Consider the following 22,930-nt stretch of genomic DNA (forward strand, 5'->3'; position numbering starts at 1 on the left):
AAATCTGCCAAGAAAAAGTCGTGATGCGACACTCCCCCATGGGTCAGTAATGACTCAGTGCTTGCACCTTTACCTTTACCTAGATGAATAGCTTGTGCTTATGGCTGCCTTTATGTCTGAAGTAAGAATAATATGCCACATATCTTTTGATCTGTGTTCATTGCACTTGACACGAAGTTAAAGACAAACATTGATATAGTTTTATTACCCCATGGATAGCCTTGAATCTTCACTAAGTTTTAACTTATAATCGATAGTAGTGGTTCTCAAATTGTGGGTCATCACCCAATAGTGGGTTGCAACTCCCTTACAGGTGTGTCACAGGGCCAGAGGAAGTAGAAGGAACAAAGCAAGCTGAGAGAGGAGACTGGGAATCTCAATGGCAAATTTGTAGTGCCTCTGCAGAATGTGCGAAATGGTCATGAAATACAGTTCCTACATATTTAAAAATTCTAAACATGAAAAAGAAAATATAAATGTCTTTGGCATTAACAGATGCAAGTTTCCTATGTTTTAGGTTAGGTAGAGGGAAAGCAGCATGGAGTAATGTTATAAGTGGGTTTGAAAAATGACACTGATCGGAAATAGAATTCATTTAAAAAAGAATGAGAACCATTGATCTATAGTGTTTGTTCATGTCTTTCTCTGGATGTCTTTTATAAATGATGAATAGAAAGTTGCCAAGAGTGAAATAGGAATTGGTTAAGAACATCATTCCATCAGTGGAGACCACCAATGTGGGTGTACATGTTTAATATTACAGTAGCATTTACTTTTCTTTTCCAAGGCCTGGTACCTCTTTGCCCTCCAGTGCATGTATGTACATATATATAATCTCAGCATTGGAGATGGGTACGAAATGAGAAAAAAATGAAACGAGCGTTTCGTGTTTCGTCGCATTCCACAAATCACAAACATTCACGAAATTGTCCTGTTTCACGAAATGATTCATGAGTTTCGTGATTCATCAGAACCCAGGACACTTCAGTGGCACCCTTCATACCCAGAGATGCCAAACTCTCAGGCTCTCCTCCACCCACCCTCACCCAACAAGCCAGCAAGAACAAATGCTCGAAATAAGAATATAAGCAAAGAAAATTAAATAAAAAAAGTAGGCTTCAGTCAAGCTAGGCCCCAAAGCCAGGCAGTGCCCTGAGACTGAGGTTGGGTGGAGTGGAGGAAAGAAGGCACCCTCACTCAACAACCTTCCTAGCAAGACCAAGAGCTGAAAAGAAGAGGCTTTTCGGTTTCTTTTAAAGCAGCAGCAAATCCAGCCAAAAGCTCCCAATTCCACTCTCTCACTCCAAATCCCAGCAACAGATCCTCCTTCTCCCTCTGTCTACTGGAAATGAAAAGCACGAGGCAGAGAGCTGTGCCTTATATAAGAAATGCTCACATAGAGCAGAACAGGAGGTGTCTGGTTGGCAGACAGACATGCCTAACAGGGTTTGGAGGGATGAGATTGGTGTTCCCATGGCTACAGAAGGCCCATCTCCTCAGTTGCCTAGGGGATTAATCCCCCTGCTCCTTGCTGTATAGGACAGAGTGGAAGCTCCAAGTTGGCAGGGAGAGCTGCCTATCAAGGTTATGTGGGCTAAGATTGGGGCTTCCAATGGCAAACAGAAGGTTTGCAGACATTCCAGACCTATGTTGCCTAGGGAATCAGTGGATCGGCACCAGTCTGTCTGGCATCACAAATTATTCACGAATCGAACGAATTAGTCCAAAAAGTCATGAATTCTGTGAAAACTGCAGCCCCATGAAACGCGTTTCACGAAACACGAATCATCCCGATTCATCACAAAATTTGATTCATATTTTGATTCGTGCCCATGTGTACTCAGCATACAGATGTTCTCCGTGTGTTCTATTATTCATGCTTTGTGTTCCTTAATTTGAAATACAGTATTAACAACCTAGGCTGAGCTAATGAATGACAAACCATATAGAAGCATAAGAGTTCCTTTATAAAAGTAGAAAACCAACCATAAACCTCAAAAGCACATATTCTTGCTTTATAAATCATTCCTTTTTCTTGCTCTGTTCTGGTCCTGTGTGAAATCTACAGATTGTAACAGGCTGCACAAAATTTGTAAAATTTCCAGAAACTTTCAAGTCATGGGGCAAAAATGGTGTTTGTTCCAGAAAACAACAGAAACACTGGGAAAAACGGAAATATATGCAGTATTTACTTTCCCATGAAACCTAAACTTGTTACTAATTTAACATAAAATGCATTATTTATAATTTATTCAATAATACAGTTACACTATTTGGCACATTTATATAATTTAAAAATATAATTCATAAAATATAAAAATCTAAAAAAACTGCAAGCATATCTAATACTTGAGAAAAAGTTGAAAATTGCTGCATCCTGTACTTCTGAAATACATGTATCTTAGTTTTTGCCATCTAAGAGTTAGGGAAAATTACAAGTTGAAGGTAGAAAACGGTTTCTTTAGTAAACAAACAAAAGTGTGTTTTTTGGACAGAAACACACACAGTCACAATAGGTAGGACTACCAATGTGTTCGGATATTATGTTAAACTCATAACATTGAAAACACTGAAGTCTTTAATATTATCATTAAACACATTGTAGAATATTAATTGTTGCCAAAATAATTTAAACAAAAATATTAACAATATGGTATATATCTACATTTATAAGAGTTATCAATGTCTAATGCTATAGACTATTTTATATTAACATTTCCATACTACACATTTTGAGTGAAGCCATGTCTTTCATTTTCTTCATTCTTAAAGAGATATTTCATAACTTTTTCCCATTGTTCCCCCAGTATTCTAATTTTTCTATTGAAAGAACTGAAAAAGTCCATTGGGGAAAGTACTCCCTCCCCCCATTTTTTCTGTGCCCCCCCCCCGGCCTTGACATCTCCAGTTGCACATAACCATAGTTAAAAAGCCAGCTTTGAGGGGCAAAATGAAAACCACTTAATTCATATAGCTCTCCACAAAGGAAGAAAGTACTGATTTCTCTGACCTTAGGAGATGACTTGTGTGCTTCCTCTTGCAATGCAGCCATTTATGCTACAGACTAGTAGGAGAAAAGGGCGACTCATTCACTAACGGTGGATTACTGGAAGGAGAAGAATCCTCTTGTCCAGAATTGAAAACTAGGAGGATTAGCTGCTGGCTATGGTTAGTGGGCCAATGTAGATGATGAAGTGCCTATCATGGATAATATTAGTGCTTTTACTGTCCATCCTATTGTTGCTCTTGGCTAAGATCTTTCATCTGCTGTGGTTCTGTCATGGTGGCAATAATGGCTTCTTCTGCCTTTTATTTCATTCTCAGGGAATAGCATCTTAGTTAAAGAACTCTTTTTGCTAAAGGTGATGGAAAGGGAACAAATGATGGTATTCTTACCTGATCATACTTTGCATGCACTTCTTTTGCACTGAACATGTTGATCTGAGTTCATTTTTGCTGGTACAAAAGACAATATAAAGATTATGGGTTTGGATTGTCTGTGGATGTTACAATCCCATGCAGAGAGTTATTTCCTGATTGGGCTGGGAGTGCTGGAACATAATGCCCAAACTGGGAAGATGGTGCAGGGAAGTTGCACAAGCCATATGTGTAGCTACAGCCTGCACAGCTCCTTCCTAGAACTACAGTCCAGTGCCATCATCCAAATTCAGAACTAAATGCTTTCCTTGCTTTGTGTGAACCTGATATCCATAGTTACTATTTGGTTAATGTCATACTACCAGTTTTATCTATTGTACGGGTTTTTTTCCTCGCAGCGTAAACATCTAACCTTGGTAAGGATAAAATGGGGTATACTGTACCCCTATTGCAAATCTGGTTGGTCATCCTCAGATGGCCTTAAGGTCATTTATATATGGTTGTCTTTAAAGACATATAACTGAAAGACACCCAATTTTTTAACCTATGTTCAAATGGAAAGTACAGTATATCTTCATTAATTTTTCTACTTCGTTAACAAAAACATGTTTGTTTATTTTCTTTTAACGTCTGTGAGAGATCCATTCCACATGCTGCATATACGGAAGTTAACCTTGGCATTTTTTCACATGATACACAAATACTATTTTTGGCAAATTAAAATTTAGTTTCTTTAAACCTAGATATTTGCTTGAGAATCATTTTTTTGTGTTTTATTGCAAATGCAGTATGTGACTGCTGGATAATTTAGAATTATATCAGGTCATAGAATTGAGTCAAACATTATAGTCATAGCAGCTGATACAGTGGATTCCGTGTTTAATCATTAACACACAATAAAGTCAATGGCTGTAATTTAGAGCCGATTTGAGGATGCCCATGAAATTCTATACCTCTCTTTCCTTAGCACTGGCCCAAAGTGCTCTTCACTTTAGAAATCTAGATGAATGAAAAAATTAATTCCAGCCGGTGCTACAAGTGAAACCATCTGCCATAATATTTGAAATGTTTGTATGCTGCTGCTTCTTGTCTGGGAGGCATACAACAGGTGGAATTAACCTTTTATTTGTGTATATTTAACCCAAAATAGAAATATTTAGAAAATTAAATTTCAATGTATTTTATTTTAATCAACAGATTACAATTAAGTAGACAACAGAGTTATTGGCTCTGCACATATTTCTTGTACTTGCTTTTTGCTTGTGGCACATTATACAAGATGGATTGTGGTAAATTGATAGTGGTGGCCTGGTATCAGTTTGAGGGGGGAGCTACCTTCCTCCTAGACTAGAATTCTATCCTTGGAGGCATGCGGTCATTTACCTTTAATTTTCGTTAATACAAAACAATTATGTTAGACTGGGATTTATGTTATGTTGGTTATCCGCCCCCCCACGTGCTACTGGTTCACCTTATATTTTTATTCTGAACTTTTTATTTTGCTCCCAAATGTCTTACAGCTTTCCACGCCCAGTGAAGAATACTTGGCTAAACAGAAATGCACCAGCACAGAACAGAGACTCAGTAGTACCTTCTCTTGAAAGTGTAGTATTTGGCAACAATTACACCAAACAATTATCAGCAGATGTAAGATCATAACCCTTTTGACTATTCGTTTGATTTTATTTTATTTAGTAGGTTTGCAGGAATAAATATTTAATAATATCTTTAACACAAAAAGCATTTGTGTTGAATGGTAATTAAATTATGTACAAGGATGTAATATATTATAAGAGGACTTGCTTTAAATATGGGTTGCTTTTCCAGCAGTAAGGATTTTTGAATACAATTTTGCCATTCTGTTTGTGTTCAGTTTACTGAGAACTTTCATTCTTATGCTGTCCAATCCCATGCATGTTTATGCACAAGTATCTGTAGCATTAATGAAAGTTTCTCTGAAGGAAGCGTGTATAGAATTGTTGCCTTTGGCCAACATCTAGTGAGGCATGCATGGAAGGGGTGGCTATTGTTTCCTTCAACTAGCAGGACTTCATGCACCATAAGTGCTGTTCCAGAGACCCCCCCAACTTTCAGCGAAGGCGTCTTAAGGAATACGAAGAATTGCTACAGTAAGAGGGAAACTGAAAACCCCCATCTATTGAATCCAGAGATCTATGGGCACAAGGATCCTGATTAGAGATAGGCACAAAACGAACAATGGAACCAAATTCCGAACGGAATGGCTGGTTTGTTTGCACCGAAACACGTGTTCTGTGGGAACGTGTGTTTACGGAACAAACAAATTTTTCCAGCCATTCCGTGGCTGGGTTTGGAGTTTCACAGACCCCGCAACACTTTCAGCCCATTGGCTGAACCCAGTGCATGGTCTATGAAACTGACAGCCCCTGCGCAGGAGAAAGGGGCTGCCAGTTTCACCCCTGCACGGGGTTCAGCCAATGCGCTGAAACTGGTGCAGGGTCTGTGAAACGGACAGCCCAGGCAGCAGGAGAAATGGGCTGTCTGTTTCACAGACCCTGCGCTGGAACCGGTGTGGGGTCTGTGAAATGACAGCTTACTTCTCCCACTGCTCTGGCAGCAGAAGAAGGAAGCTGTCATTTCACAGACCCCACGCCAGTTCCAGCACGGAGACTGTAAAACTGACATCCCGTTTCTCCTGCTGCCTGAGCTGTCCGTTTTACAGACCCACAACGCGGGGTCTGTGAAACAGACAGCCCAGGCAGCAGGAAAAACGGGCTGTCAGTTTCACAGACCCCATGCTGGAACCTGCGCGGGGTCTGTGAAATTGACAGCCTCTTTCTCCTGCTGCCCGGGCTGTCAGTTTGTCAGTTTCACAGACCCCCCGCCCCGGGCTGGAACAGTGCGGGGTCTGTAAAACTGACAGCCCCAGCAGCAGGAGAAAGAAGCTGTCATTTCACAGACACCCTGCCGGTTCCAGGCAGCAGAAGAAAGGGGCTGTCTGTTTCAAATGCCCCGCACTGGCTTCAGCAGCCAGAGCAGGGCAATTGAAATGCCATGGAACAACGAACCACAAACTAGGAAAAGGTCGGAAGTTTGTGGTTCAATGTTCTGTGGAATGGTACGAACCATGAATCACGTGGTTCATTTTTTTTTGTTCCCTGCCCATCTCTAATCGTGATTCTTTCTGACCTACCTTGGTAAAGTTGATTCCTGGAGTTGTAGGACCCATATGGACTAATAGCAAGGAGGTGAGATCATCCTCTCCTCCTCCTCTCTACAGGATACTAGAAGAGAAGGAATGATTTCAGTAATAGGTGGCTATTAATTTATGTAGGTCCCGTGATCCAGGAATCAACCTTATAATGAAGGAGAAAGAAATCTGGGGGATAGGAAGCATGAAAATCTATGGCTCTTGGATCCAGCCTGAAGTGTGTATAGAACACTTCATGTCATACTTCCTACATGATGTACATTTCTAAATATGATTTTCTTGTTGTTGAATTAAAATTAATATTTGTCAAATCTATTTCTAGGGCTGCAGTTTTATAATAGCAGAGCCTTTCTTGAATCATGCTTACAATCTCCACTACACACTTTGTGCCAGTTTGCTGCTTGCGTTCAAAGGATTGCATAGCTACTTCATCAGTTTATCAAACGAGCTGCCTTTCTGTCAGAAATTGGAGCTAGGTATGTGAAACAAATACTTCTTGCTGTGTCTGATGACAGCTCCTCTTATATGTCTCTCTGTCTCTAAGGCATGCGTCTTATATCTTCTATTATCTATAAATTAATTTGCTGTATTATAGCATTGGGGTTTATTTTTGAGCTGGGGTTGCAAATGTATCTGTTGTTGTTTACTATTTTAGACTGCTTTTCCCAACAATGATAATTGGAAATATATCAGACTATTAAAATGCTACACTGAAATTTAATAAAATGTGCAATCAAGTTTTTATTTTTGTCTTATATCTAGGGCTGTGCTATTTGGGTTTCACTTTGGGTAAAGATACCCGAAGCGGACCCGATTCGGCAAGCTTCAGTATTCCCGAAGCAGGGCCAGCATGCAAAGCTTTCTGAAGCATTCGGAAATGCTTCGGAAAGCTTCAGGGCTTGTTTAAAGGGCCCCGCCACTGCTTGCAAGCAGCGGAGGGGGCCTTTAAACATCAACCCCCCCACCTCCAACCCACCTACCTTGCGGTGGCTCCGAGCCGGCTCCTCTGCCGCTACTGCGCCGCCGCCCGAGCCTGCGGGGTGGTGGGGAAGGCTGGAGCTGCCTCCTCCAGCCCTTCCTGCCCCTCAAATGGCTGTGGCTTGGCGGCGGCCATTTGAGGGGCAGGAAGGGCCGGAGGAGGTGGAGAAAGCCCTTCCTGCCCTTCAAATGGCCAGCGTGCCGCCGGCACGCAGCAGCCATTTGAGGGGCAGGAAGGGCCAGAGGAGGCGACTCCGGCCTTCCCCACCACCCCGCAGGCTTGGGCGGCGGTGCATCGTCGTCAGAGGAGCCGGCTGGCTCCAGGCCGCGCTGCCTTGTGGTGCCGCCCAGCTGATGACCCGCCGCCACATAAGTGGGTGGGGGTTGGAGGGGTCTCCCAGGGTTGGGTGGGGGGTGGAGGGGTCTCCCCAGGGGGGTGGGAGGTAGAGGGGTTGCCCCAGGGAGGGTAGGGGGGTGGTAGGGAGTTTCCCCCCCTCGCTTCAGTATGCTCCGAATCTTCATGGAGCATACCAAAGCAGTTCCCAAACCCCAAATCCGAAGCGGCTTGCTGCTTCAGATTTGGGGGTATTCCGAATCGGTTATACCGAATCTCCCCACCTGTGCACAGCTTTAGGTGTGCCTAAAATAATCTCACACATGACTGTTCTGGATTGCAGTCTGTGTGCTGAATATATAAAACATCTATTTTTTTATTTATTGGAAATGTTTTATCTTCTTTTTCTCCCTCTGTGGGACACAAAGCAGCTTTCTCTGACGTGTTCCTGGCTCCAAGCCTCAAAAGAATTGAAACTTTATAATATACAAGTATTCAATACGTTTGAATACTTTTGGCAGTAATGATGATCATCAGAAAAACCCTGTTACATTTTTCTGTGCATCTTTGGTCCCATCACTGGAAAAAATTAATGTTTACAATCCATATCAATTGCTCCGGATTGATTAAACATTAGAATAACATATAGCATTTATTAAATTAAATGGCTTAAAAATCTTTGAATGCTTGGAATGACAAATAAGATGACAGTGTAATTATATCCATTGTTTTTAATTAACAATGTCCATTTAACAGTATAGGCGTAAGTAGTGAATACAAATTCCACACAATATTTGAAGATGTAGGTAGAAATCCAAAAGGATTTCCAAAGGAGCTGTGTGAAGCATTGGGGCTCTCTTGATAATTTTCACTGTGTTTTAATAGCCATTAAACCAGGCAGCTTTCTGCCTTAAATGTAGTTTGCCACAGGCATTCATTTATACTCTGAACTTTCTCCCCAATGGGTACCCAAAGCAACTTATATTGTTCTCCTCTCCTCCATTTTATCCTCACAATGGCCTTGTGAGATAGATTAAGCTAAGTGCGTATAACTGATCAAATGTCACCCAGCAAGTTTCCATGGTAGTGAGGATTCGAACCTGGTTCTTCCAGATGCTGTTCTATGGAACTGGAAAGAAAGTCCAAGTTGTTAGTGTGCTTTCACGCACATGTAAACTACTCCCTTGGATTACAGCAATGAAATACTTGGGGGCACTTCTTTTGTTAAATTACCCTGCTTAATAAATGAGGATGACATACATATGGTGCTGCTTATAGTGGAAGTATTGATAGTTGCTCCAATCTGCAGGACTAAGGGAGCAGCAGAGAAGGCTACACCAGGATAGGATCTCTGTGGAGTCAGTGCACCTCAGTTACTTGGAATGCCAAACTGTTACCCATTTTTGTCCCCTGCATAGCACCTTTTCATTTGGAACAACACTAGTTCTGCAAGCAGAACTCCCTTTCTGTATGTGGACTGTGACTACACTGAGGTATCAAGAATGCCTATAGTTTTACATTTGTGTTTCTTGTGCCTCTGACCAGGCCCTAAATTTCACTGTAGCCATGAAAATGTGCAGCTACTATTATGTAACAGTTTAATCCTAAACAGAGTTACACGCCCTCCTAAAGCCATTGACTTCAGTAGGCTTCTAACTCTAGAATTGTCCTGTAAGGTATGCAGTTGTGAATGCATCAGTCTAACCCTATGGATTTAATAATCTTTTTCCTATTCTGATTGTTTATGTATACGTTATGTTAGATTTATAATTCATTTTCAGTAAAAGGATATCCCATGGATATTACTCAGATTAATCTAAAATAAATCCCTGATAACAAATTACTAATCTGTTTAGAAAAACAAAACTTCAGAGTAGAAACAAATCTAGTGTTCTTAAAAATTTTCAATATATTTTGTTTCTATTGCTGACAGTTTCTATATTTTTAATATTCTACTTGTGAATATTTAAAAATTGTTAATAGATATTTTAAGGTGACCTGTGGATACAATGGAAGTGTTTCATTCCTTGGTTGCTGATATTAGTAAAAGCTTAAATCTGTTTCTAAAAATGCTGAACACAATTCAGTACATATTGCATGGAAGCCTGATCGAAGCTGTTGGGTCTTCCTTACATGCCACTGTGTACTCAGATTGCAGACATGAAAAATTGATTACTGATTTATTCATTCCTTGATAATGTGATGTGTAATTGTTACAAGCTTTCTAGAATTTTCTTTTGATAAGAGCTTTCAAAATTTTGAGATTCAAATGGGATTCTGGAAAAAACAAAACCAAATCCTGTTTAAATTTCAGAAAAAACACTGCTATTCCTTTACTTTGTATTGTCTATTTTCCTTCTTGCTTTCCATTCCCTTATTTCTGTGATGTACATTTTTAATTTCAAAATTGGCTTTTTAAAAGCAAAACTCAATTTTGTTAAAATATAAACTTTGCACTGCTATATACATATATGTTTTAAGTATCAGAAATTGTTAGTATTTGGGCGGTGTTGATTTAATAAACAAAAACCTTAAACAGGTAACGGCCCTCCAGTAACAGCCATAATGTACATCATCAATAACTCCTTATCTAGAACTTTACTAAATTCTGTGCTTTAATTTTTCTCAACTAATTGCTAGGTGAGTGATTAAACTTTCTTACTAATTTTAAAGCTAATAATAATAATAATCACACAAACTGGAAAAAGGAGTGTAGTAACTAGTCATGTGTACAATCCTTATAACTAGCCAAGGCCCGCATGCAGGTCCTTTATGAACGCCTTCTCAGAAGAAAAAACCTACGAATCCAGGGAGACGCCTATCTAGGTATGTTTTTTTTACAAAGTGGGTTATTTCTATAACCCATTAGGTTTTGTTATAATAAAAGATCATCATTTTTGTTGTTTGTAAAAAGTACCTTTTTATTCCATGTTAAAACAGGAACAAAGAACTTGAAGGTGCCATTCAGCCCTTATATCAGAGCCCAAGAAAGATACGACATTCAGGCTGTGTGCAGCACTATCTGGCCCTGCAGTGCTGATGAAATGAATTCATTTCATTGATTTTTTTTTTACTCGTGTATTATAAATCAGAGCTGATTGCAAAGCATTTTAGCTTCCGTTGATGTGTGCAATATTAGCATAAAATTAAATTCTAAAAGCTAATATTTAGTGGGCTGGTTCTCATGATCTGTTAGCAGATCTTTATGGCTCTCCCTTCCCCCTCACCCCAGCAGCCATTTCTGACCCTGAGAAGAAAATGTATTCCTGTGGATATGGGACCAGGCAACCTGTGAGGAAAAAACAGCCTTGGAAAAGGACTTGCCCCTTCCCCCTGATGGAGGGAGGGAGAAACAGGCAGCTGGCCAATTGACTGGTTCCATTTTGTAAGGCTCTGGTCCGCCTGTTATGTGTGGCTCACCTGGGCCAGGTGTTGTCTGTGCACGACTCACACGAGCTGGGTGCTGCCTTCCCTGGGTGGCAAGTGGCTTGCGGAGGCCAGACCCTGCTTTCCCTGAGCTGCATGCCACTCTTCTACCTCTGCATAGGCACTTGGCCCAGGGAGACTTTGCCTGGTTGCTATAATGCTCCTTCCTGGGGCTAATGCAGTAGTAGCCACATGGGTTGGGCAGCTGCAATGGGGAGGAAGAATAGCATGAAACTGCTGTCTACTTCCTCTTGTGTTGAGCCAAGATGTGCTGATGGAAGAGGAGGAAAGGAGCGATTTCATACCCTTCCCCACGATAGTCTTTCAGTCTGTGTGGCTGTTACTCCATGCAGTCCTACAACCCCAGGAATACATTTCCTGGGATCAGAAATGGCTGTTGTGGTAAGGGGAAAGCAGGGAAGATCAGGGATCCTTACAAGAACTTTGTATAATCCTTGTAATCTGAGTCAATATCTTTCTTCAACTGAAAAAAAAAATCTTTTGGAGCTGATCTGCTCCCCCTGCCCAATATTTTTTAAGTAACTGTTGGTGAGAACCTTTTATTACCATTATCTTTATGACTGGCCAGTAAGCATGTCTAGATGTCTTGAGGGGACAGCTGATTAATTTAAATGATACTAAGAAACATGTTTTTACATGAGTTCCAATGGTTCAACAAGCCTGACCATGATTGTGACTGTATTTCAAAGCATGATCACTCCTTTGATATGTGAGTGGTTGACATAAGGTCCATGGAATCCCATTTTAGCATTCACTGGCCTTTATCTAGGATGAAGGTTGGTTTTCGTTTTTAAGATTAAAATTCATCACTAGATGAATATTACAAATAAAGACATATTATTATGAAAGGAATTAGTCTTTTATAACATTAAAACTATATAATTCTTTCAGGAATGAGTTTTGTAACTTGGGTATGAAATCAGTTGTCCATTGCATTTTGATATACAAGTAAAAATGTACATCCTGTCAACTGATCATTTTCCTAAGTAACTGTTTTTTTATGGCTGAGCGTGACAAAAAACATGCATGAATTTTTCGTTTAAGGAAAACAGAGAATCCTTATTGTTACATTCATTATATGAATGGGATTATATTTGTAGAAAATATTTGTTTAATTTTTGATAATTCACAGTGAATTCCTAACCAGAGTTCCTCTGGTCTAAGCCTGTTGATTTCAGTGGGCTTAGACTGTAGTAACTCTGATAAGGATTTCACTGTTAATGTTTGAAAGCTGTTATTTTTGAAGGAATATCCCATTATTTCTTATTGTACACTGACTAAAAATCAGCATTGGGCCTGAAAATGGTTATGCTTGTTCTCTGAAAGTGCACTATCTAGAAATACATTACAATTCTTTTTAGAGTATAGATCAGAAATTGGAGCAGGATGGATGCTCTTGTTAAATCAAGTACATACTGTCTTGCCTGCCTGCAGGTTTCAGATTCGTTTACTGGCTGGCACCATTTCACAAAGTGGCTTATAATGAAAACAGCTGATATAAAGTCAAAATAATATAATAAAAATAATAAGAGGATGCTTGGCTTCTAATAAATGTGTACTATCCTCCTGTAACTTTAGCCTTGGCATCATGCTGGTGGATTGTTACGGCTTAGTAGGAGACAGAGGATGGGAGGGGAAAAGAAACGTGGAGAAAACATAAGTCCATGTGATTTTCTGTATGACCAGTGGCCACAGTATTATTGGCACTAGAACACCAAACCCAAGAAAGTTTAAAATGAAGGTTATAAGAAAATTTCTATTCACCCTTATTTTTTCGACACTTTTTTTCCCTTAAAAAAACTCCTGAACTTTGTATTAAAGCCATGTTATACCATACTTAGATTTATTAGTGTCCCATATGTAGCACAGTGGTTAAGTGGTTTGGCTGCGAATCAGCACTCTACTAGTTTGAATCCTGCTACTGCCATTGCCTTGAGCTCAGTAGGTGGCCTTGGCTAAGCCACTCCTCTCAGCCCCAGCTCCCCAGCTGTATTGTGGGGATAATAATAACACTAACTTGTTCACCGTTCTGGGTGAGACACTAATCTGTCTAGAAGTGTGGCATATATGCGCAGTAGTTATTTTGTATATGGATATTATGTAGGCTGATATCACAACACAGTAATTAAAAACTTGGCTTCAAGCCTTATATCCATTGGTTGGGTAGACTTGCAGCCTATTGAAGCCCATCCTCTGAAATTATCTTTTGTGCCGGTTCAACTACAGCAATTAGGCTCACAGCTTTTGCAAACTAGTATTGAGATGCACTAATTCACAACATACTGTGTGGATATAGCAGAGAAAGAGAGACCTATATTCAAAGAACTATGCCCTGAGATCCCAAAGGAGCTTTAGATACGTCTTTCTCAAATAGTAGCCCACCGCCTCCCTTCTAGGACAAACTGTATTTAAGATTGAGGGAAGTTTCAAAATAATTCTGATATTTTGGTAGTGAATTGTTCAGAGGAAAGTCAATTTTAGTAGAAGTACTCACCTTTAGGTGAGCTTTGGATCCTGCCAGAATAACTAACAATATCTTTTTAAAGTTTTTCCAATGCACTACATTAATTCTTCATCTCCCTTCAAACTCCTGTAAAGTGAGATTTCCCAACAATGAGCAGTTTGAAATTTAGTAATGATAATTATTTTTAATTTTAGTAGCAAAATTCAAGTCTTGATCATAGTACATTGGGAAAAATTGTTGTTGGAGTTATGCTGCATCTTTTTAATTTTAATTTTTCTTTTATTTAGTTTTTCCATATTTTTCAATCCCGAATGTTGCCAATCCATTACATTTTTGCAGCCTTCCAAATTCTTTCTGAAGAAAAATGTAATTCCATACATATCCAAATAAATTTTAACTATTTTTTCTCCTATATTTTGGTGTGTATATAGTATATGTTGGGATTCTAAACACACACACAAAATCAAAATGGACGAGAGTTCCTGAATTGTCAAAAAGACATCAGCTGTATGATTATGGGTGCTAAAACATTAATTTATGAATTGTGCTGCCTTTTATAGAGAAACTTGTGTAGTATGCAAGAAAAGTTTTGTTGGCTAGTGTGGTGTATGTGTTTTAAGAACAAATCAATGATGTTAAAACAATTTTAAAAGAAACACAAGAATTTTTGACCAGATTTTGTTGTTGAACCCTCCACAGGGTTTTTTATTTTATTTTATTTTGCAATTTTAGATGAGCAGAAAATGTTATTTTCCATGTGTGTAAGCTGCTTAGGGGGAAAAAATTAGAAATTCAGCTAGTCTGAATACAGATATTCTGGTATTGCAGAAATGTTTTATTCTGGCCTTACAACTGAGAACATTTTTAATATAAAACCTAAATTGTGGTTACATCTACTCTGTAAATCTTTTCTTAAGCTCACTACTTGTAACAACACCTACAAATTTATACACTAGTTTTTAAAATGTATTTTGAATTATGTTTCCTAGTTTTGAGGAACTCCATGAGTTTGGCCTGTATTGGATACTTGCTAGTCTGTAGCTGACTAGTCACATTAGCCAAATCTCTCAAGTTCCCATTTGATCTCCATATCTATCTAGGAGGGCATAGCTCCTAAAGTCTCCAGCTATGGTACTCATTCACTATCCTTTATGTGTCCTGTCTCCATCATCACCCCAAAAGCATTCTCTGTCTGAAAACAATCTCTCCCAAGAGGCCATCATCAAAGCCCTCTCTGCTCATGGAGCTGAGTAGATATCTCTCTAAGCAAAGTAATCTACCGTTTTGAGAATCAAACTTTCCTCAAGTTTCTGTACAATACTGCCCTCTTGAATCAATCCTCACAAAATAATCATTGTTTCTGGATAACACTATAAATGAGGTTTTGTTCTTTGTATGAAGTTTTAAGTAATACTGTCAAGATTCTGTTATGAAAAACTGTTGTTCCTTAGACATCTTTCACATTTCCGTTTTAACCCAGTTTTTATCCATTGCTGGATCCATTGCTGGCCAGCTTCCTTTAAAGCTATGTGGGGGCAGAAGTTTCAAACAGCATTTACATCTGTTTATGAACCATATGTGAATTGCTGTGGCCATTTCGAACAGTGATGCGTTTTCTGGTACTGAAAGAAGCTTATACCATCCCCAGCCACCCACTAGGGTGTTTGCAATTTTTTAAAAAACACACACAAAAATGGTGCTTCAGCATTGTAATGATAGGTGTAGCCAGTTCTGTGGATTCCCAGCTTTCATTTTTTTTAAAGTAAGTCTCTAGTTCCTTCCCTTATGGAGATATAAGGGAAAAGGGCATTGCTCTATGAGGAAGGCGGCTAGAGATTTACTTTTTTAAAAAAATAGAAGCTGGGAATTCAGAGAACCTGCTGCACCTATCATTACAGTGCTATGCCACTAATCACTGTAGACTTTTTTTAAAAGACTCTTAGAAAGACTGCTAGAAATGGTCACCACTACCACCACCACCATTTTAAGCAATACAGTGCAGTGAATCAGAACACTTCCAAATGGAAGAAAGTTTAAAGAAAAGAAAAAGCTCAACTCCACATTGCAAACAGGATGCAAGCAGCTTTTGTCTGAAAAGGTTAAAAAAAAATCTGTTAGCACCTGGCAGCCAAACCAATTGTGTCTGAAATGGCACATAAAATCCACTAATGACCAGCAACCAAAACAGGTTACAAAGGCCGTATGGAAAGGGCCTTAGTTGCTGGAGATTAGAAACTTGCTTCTCTGCCAAAGAAAAGCGACTGAATGTTCTCCAGTTCACCTAGTCAGAAGAACACTAGTCTTGTTACAGTCAAGGTATAGACAATAAAACTGCCCTTGACCTAATATCATTGTATGGCTTCCTGCCTCGTTTACTTGGAATCCTAATTAACCCCTTTCTCCTTCCTGTAGTGTGTTTGGCACTAAGCATGAGATGATTAGGTCCTAAGGTCTATGGGTTAAAGCTGTTATGATCAGTCTTAATATTAAATAAAATTTGATTGATGAAATCACATTGCTCTATATTTATAAAAGGTATCGAATTTAGAAAAATTCACTTTTCATACACCATCTATAAACTTTTACAGAGAACGTAGATGTAGAAGCACGTCTGTCAGAACTCTGTGAAGAAATAAAGGTATTTATTTTTTTCTTTCTAAACCATACAGATCTCAAATGACTGCTTACTTCCTATATTCCAGGGTCCCCCCCCCCCCCGCCCCAGAGAATGGCTGTTGAATTTTAGTAACTATTCTGGGATATTAAGAATTCTCCCCCCCCCCTTTTTTTTTGCATCATTTTGTGGACTTGTAATAAGGATAAGCTGGTAAACAGATTTCCAAAAAGCTTTTGACAAAGTTCCTTATCAAAAACTGGGTAGACTTAGCAGTCAAATTATGTGAAGTGAGAGATAGCAGTGTGCACTTTTTTTAAAAAAAGGATTTTTTATATTGATTTCAGAATATTGTGCATATTTGATTTTCCCAGTATTTGGGTCCAAAAATACAGGTATAGTATCTGGATTTGGATTTTATTGGAGAATCTGAATATATTCTGCTCCATCATTTCCTATGGGAGAATATTTGCAGGGGGCTGGAGTGGCCATTTCCCAAGAAAACTACACCAAAATTGCAGAGAACCTAATCCTGTGGGTCCACTAAACCCCCCCAAGATTTAAACAAATTGGACAAAATGGTCCAGTTCTACAGGTCCTTGAACAAGGTGCCCCCAGCCACTCTTTATTGGTTCCTATGGAGGGTAGAATCTAAGGCCTTCTCCAGGTCACAGGAAGCCTTAGCCAAGCACACAAGAACAGCCCCTGACCAAAAGCCTCCCAATTCAAATAGAACCAACAGAATCAATGTCAGAACAGAGAATCCCAGCCCAACCAATGTCAAACCAGAGGATCCCGATAGAACCAAAATGAAACAAGGGACACTGTTACAAGCCTGTACTCACAGATGCCAGGCAGAATCCAGGGCCAATGCAAGCTCAACAGAACCGAACCAGAGAATCCCAGCACCCAACCTGGCAAGCCAGTAGTACTAAGGCAGCCAGTCAGACCTGGCAGTGGCATAGGGCAAGCAAACAACACTAGCATAGACACATACAGTGACACTGCCTCTCTTACCCCCTCCTCCTGTTGCCTGGGAAACCTGCAAAGAGGGAAAAACAAGATGCTACAACCTTTAAAATGCAATTCCCAGATATTCCAATATGCCTTGATTATTTGGCAATGTAATACCAATTTATCTGAATATACCCGAATAAGACAGGTATATCTGCATGTACCTGAATAATATCGAAAAGGGGTTTTGGGGGGTATATTTTTAAACTGGATGTACTGAATTGCACATCCCTAGTCAGGGATGAGCAGTAAGATAGCTATGTTTGCAGAACGCATCAAAGTAGGGAAAACCCATGCAAACTATGAATAGCGCTAAAAGGATCTCTCCAAAAACTGCAGGCAACAAAATGGCAAATAAATGCAACATAAGAAAGTTGATATGCACTTATGCAAATATTCCAAACTGCATCTATACTGGATTGGCTGTGACTACACAAGAAAGAAATCATAGTGAAGAGCCAGACTCAGCAGCAGTGGGGCAGTACCAGCGAAAAAGTCAAAATTCCGTATTAGGGGTTCTCAGGAAAGTAAATGAAAATTAAATGAGTAGAGCTTGTAGTGCAATATTAAAATTAATTGCCAACTTAAAATATCAGTAATGAATGACAATTTAAATTCTGTGGGTGTCTAATGTAAGAAGTTTTTCTTTTTAGGTATTTTGTATATTGAAAAAACTTGTATTTGATCATCTGAATAGAAGAACATGTTTGTATCCAACTATAGTACTCCCCCTCCCCTTTTGTTACAGAAAATAGAAAATCCTGATGAACTGCCAGAACATATAAACATGAATCTTGCACAGCTTTGTTCACTTCTGATGGCTTTATGGGGACAATTTCTTGAGGTTGTTACTTTGCAAGAGGAAATCACTGCACTGCTAGCCCAACAACATCATACAATGCGTGTATGTATTCATCCTGTCACATTGCAGCATATAAGAACAGTAATGTATCATCCAGGTAGCATTGCAATAGTTATGTTCTAAATCTTAGTAGATTTAGCCCTTAAAACTTAGATGTTCATTCAATAAAGCCAAAGTTCTGATTTTACATGCAAGGGTTTAAACCATGTATAAAGTTCAGTTCTACATATTTTATTCTAAATCATGTTCATATGAGCTTAAAATGCTGGGTAAATTTTAGAACTGAGATAGTAGATTAAACCAAGCATAGGTTAGATTTCTGATCTGGTTGTAACTTGAACTGCTCAGATAAGCTGTAGTCATTTGTAGGTTAGATCTTTTGACATCCCTGGGGTGAACCCAAATGGCACATCTGACAATATACCATAGCAATTAACAGTCCTGTGCACCAGCTAGAAGATTAGTCCAATCAATCTAAATTGCTACGGTATAATAGGAGGGAGAGAGTTTGTCTTATAGTATGCGGGCAAGGTAATGGGTAAGTTAGGGTTGCATGTTGAACTGTGCATTCGGGCTTACAAAGTTAACTCAATTTTCAAAACTCTTGACTCCAATAAAAGAGAACAAGGTACAAAACAGTTACTTTGAAGTGTTATTGCACAGGGGAGGAACCTGATAGCCTCAACCATAGTGGTCTGTATTCTACCATTCCAGTGAGCAAAAGTCTAAAGCTTTTCTCCAACTTCTGAAAGATCTACTTAAAATGAAGGAAGGCTCTTTAAGCTGGCAAAGGGCTTCAGACTTTGCCGAGTGGTAGGATACAGACCAGTGATACTTCTACTTTCATTAATCCTTTTTTTAACATAGGCTCTAATATGCAAAGCAACATTTTAAAATATAATGGTCTCTTGGTTGAGTCTAGCTGTCTAAATAAAGGGGGAGAAAAATGTAATTTCCTGTAGGACTGATACCATGTTCCAAAGCAGTAGTGTTCTTTATAGAAGCGCACCATTACTATGATGATGTCATATATGTATTATGTGACATTATATGGTACACAAACTCCTCTACGTGTTACCTTTCTGCTTTATAATCTTGAAATGTTTTTAGGTGCGCAGATTTTCTGAAGCATTTTTTTGTCTTGAGCACCCAAGGCAAGCTGCACTTGCATATCAAGAACTACAGTAAGTGTGTTTTCCATTTTATATTGAATATGTTGAGGCTGTCTTCATTAACTTTTCTAGTATTATGATAAAGCTAATGAAAAATCAGTGTAGAACATTGCGTGAGCGCATGCAATGATTATTTTATTTATTTATGTCATTTATACTCCGCCTTTCTTATTGAGACTCAAGGCGGATTACACCCAGCTATGAGATTAGTACAGTCAGTATCAAGGACATTTCCATAAACAATGCCATAGGGTTAATATATACAAATTTACAAAGACATAGCATTAGCAAGAATCCAATAGAGTTGAAGAAATGCTAAAATAGAGCATAAGAAATTCTAGGACTGACATTAGACAACATGAAGACAACATAGGAACCCATATTTAAAGCAACAGATAGTATGTAAGGCAACATAGTGGTAAAGTCTATGGCCTCTAACTCATTAGCGAAGTATCTGAGACCCCCTCCCTACAATACAGCCCTCCAATCTGAGTAAAAAGCCTTTTTGAATAATTCGGTTTGCATCATTTGCAGGAGAGTGGGGGCTTTCCTGACTTCCTCAGGCAGGCTGTTCCACAGGGTAGGGGCCACCACCACCCTCACTATATTTGAAATGTTAATCTCATTTACCTCTCATACTTTGCAGCACTCTTGCTGCAAATTGTTCAGGGTAACTGCCACATCATTTAAAATCCCTGTAGAGGGAAAGCTGGTAAATTCTAAGCACTCTAAACAAATAGATGATACCTAGCGCCGACAGTTCACATAAGGAATGCAGTACACCATGTAAAATACTGCACTGAAGTGATGGTAATCCGTTTCCTAGGGTGACCGGCATACTTACATGGAGGAGGTTGGAAACGTATTCTAGACTTCCCCAGTGGATCAGTGCATACCTGTAGAGATCTCTGTTTTACACCAGCTAAGGGGAAGGAACACAGGCTGCCTGGAAGGTCCTGTTGCAAATAGCAAACCAGATAAGCTGCCACCAGCTCTCCAGTCTATCCCTAGGCTAAGGAGTTAGGGAGCAAAGCTCCAGAGCCTATTAGGGAATTAGCCAAAGCAAAGTCTACCTTGCAAGGGTGAGCTTGCAGGCAGAGTACACAGCAAAAGGGTATTTGTTTGGTAGGTGGTTCTCAAGCACACACAGGGTGAGTTCAACAAGGGTTTTATAGCTTTGAAGCGTCAGAGTCCCAATGACCCACACAAGGTAAAAATATAAAGGTTTATTAATTCAGAGTGCAAGGTTATAACACACAAGACACAAGGTGAGTACAAACAAAAAACCCTACAGCAGTAAGCTCTACATACCACACTGAATTCTTAGGAGGCAAAGCAAGTTGGGTTCTCAAGTGTAGCAAGCAAAAGTCCCTGATAAAGGGTGCACAAAACAGCAAAGCAAAAGATGGAAGCTTCAGTCCTTCTCATCAAATAAAGCCAGAAGCAAAAGAGCACAGGCAGAGGTCTGAGGTAGACACTCACCACAAGCTTTCCATGTTGTCTAACAGCCAGTTTATATTGGTTCAAGGAGTGGGGAATCAAACCTGGCTCTCCAGATTAGAGTCCTGTCACTCTTAACCACTACACCAAACTGGATCTCCATAGATCTCTTCATGTGGGTTGCCATATTGTCTTCCATCTAGTTACTGGTCAGACAAATGGCTTAGTTGCATAGATGAATCTGTATTTGGTGCCTTCAGACGTGCCCCTGAATGACTGCTACATTGATACCCATTTAGTATCCAGCTTAAAAATTTAAGACTGTGTTTACAAAGGCACTGAGAGTTGTGTTTTTTGGGGCTGGGAGCTTTAAGTGGGCAGGATTAATGACCAGAAATTTCCTTTTGTTGCTTAGTATTTTCAGCAATAATTTGTCATATCTAGGCACAAAGCTTGTTTATCATTTTGCATGACTTAAAAATAAATGTGCACGAACTTGTCATTTTTTGCATGTAAAGTTTACTTTTACACCAGTGGTACTTGCTCTTGGAAAGCCATATTTGCAATTACCAGCAACCAAAAGAAACCACATGACTATTTCATGCCCTGTATACTGCCCCAAACACACACAATAATTAACCATTAATCTATGTAACTCTAACTTACTAAATTACTGGAATACCTTTGCACATGTGAAATTGTCTCTACCACTTCTGTACCTTAGTCAGCCCTTGTTTATCTAGAGTGAGAGGAAGGCCTTCTCTTTCTGCCTTCTCAACTCCCTCCTCAGCAGGTCAGACAAGAGAATAAGATTGCCGGGTGCATGGATGAGAACCAACTGGTTGTGGAGTAAAACCACTCCACTGCAGCTAGCTTGCTCTTTTCTTCAGTACTCTTTCTTCTTTGCAGTCAGCTTGCTCTCCTCCCAGCAGTTGCCCTGAGATGAGAGCATTTCACCCTGGCAGGCTTGAATCAGCTGCTTGTCAGGGAGATCCCCGACAAGCAGCTGTTCCGGTGGTGGAAATGCCCCTTTCCCTGCCGCTTAGCGGCGGCACGGAAAGGGGTATTGGGGTTTAACACGAACCAAACGAACTGGCAGTCCAGTTCATGGAAGTTCGTGGAAAACAGGCTTCCATGAACCGCTGGTTCACAAAGCACGAACCGTCCTGGTTTGTGATGAAGTTCAGTTCGTCTTGCAGTTCATACCCATCTCTATTTTGGACATATGCTACAACACAGCTTTAAGAAATAGCTTTAAGAAAATTAAAATGATGGTTACATTTTAGAATAGCAAAAATTAGAAGAGTCATTGAAATACAAAGCCCTGAAGGGATGAAAAGTAAGTATAGTTTCTAAATTTTTGAACTGGCTCCTAGAGTAGAAAAAAATGGTCAAGGCCTGCTCTGTATGTCTAATTTACATGATATTTCAATTAGGACAGTGCACGTCTGACACTTTTTAAAAAGTGTTATCATTTCTACTGGTGTTGAATTAGTCATAAAATTTGATTGTTATATTTCATATCATTTGCATAATTTTACTAACACACTGAACTTGCAGAATATTGGCTTTTAATTAGTATTGCTACCTTTGTGTGAGTAAATTAAAATTTAGTTATATTATCAGTTGGGATGTATTGTGTAGAGTTGCTTGAATATAATATGGTAATATAATATGGTATCTTTCAGTGCTCAGAGCCATCTTCAGATGTGTACTGCAATAAAAAGCACATCCTTCTGTAGTTCTCTCCCACCTCTCCCTGTGGAATGCAGTGAACTAGATGGAGATCTGAACTCTTTGCCTATAATCTTTGAAGATCGTTATTTAGATTCTGTCACTGAAGGTAAGTCAAGGATACCTGAATCTTCCCTTGCTGAAATGAAATAAAGGGGTTGGATCCTGGTCTAGCCACTTTCTCTATCAATCTCACACAGTTCCCCTTCTTCCTGTCCCATCTGGCTTTCGTATATGTAGCCATGAACCCCACCATAGCGACCTTTGGTGGAAAAATGGGGCCCTTCTTTCCTTTTATCACCA

General features: G+C 39.5%; 1 protein-coding gene across 5 annotated transcripts in view; it reads left to right on the forward strand.

Moving 5' to 3' along the window:
* FAM135A (family with sequence similarity 135 member A) overlaps positions 1-22,930 on the forward strand; it is a 100,694-nt gene that overhangs the window by 59,597 nt on the left and 18,167 nt on the right. For 3 of the 5 annotated variants that reach the window (XM_054997503.1, XM_054997679.1, XM_054997593.1), the window contains exons 8-14: positions 4,899-5,025; positions 6,891-7,044; positions 10,629-10,706; positions 16,380-16,429; positions 18,168-18,323; positions 19,392-19,465; positions 22,582-22,736. In XM_054997503.1, coding sequence (XP_054853478.1) covers positions 4,899-5,025; positions 6,891-7,044; positions 10,629-10,706; positions 16,380-16,429; positions 18,168-18,323; positions 19,392-19,465; positions 22,582-22,736 — 794 coding nt within the window. Of the gene's footprint in view, positions 1-3,048; positions 3,169-4,898; positions 5,026-6,890; positions 7,045-9,327; positions 9,374-10,628; positions 10,707-16,379; positions 16,430-18,167; positions 18,324-19,391; positions 19,466-22,581; positions 22,737-22,930 lie in introns of those variants that run through there. The other 2 variants (XM_054997413.1, XM_054997768.1) reach the window with 2 other exon arrangements.

Source organism: Eublepharis macularius, chromosome 1 (assembly GCF_028583425.1).
Source record: "Eublepharis macularius isolate TG4126 chromosome 1, MPM_Emac_v1.0, whole genome shotgun sequence".
Classification (NCBI taxonomy): domain Eukaryota; kingdom Metazoa; phylum Chordata; class Lepidosauria; order Squamata; family Eublepharidae; genus Eublepharis; species Eublepharis macularius.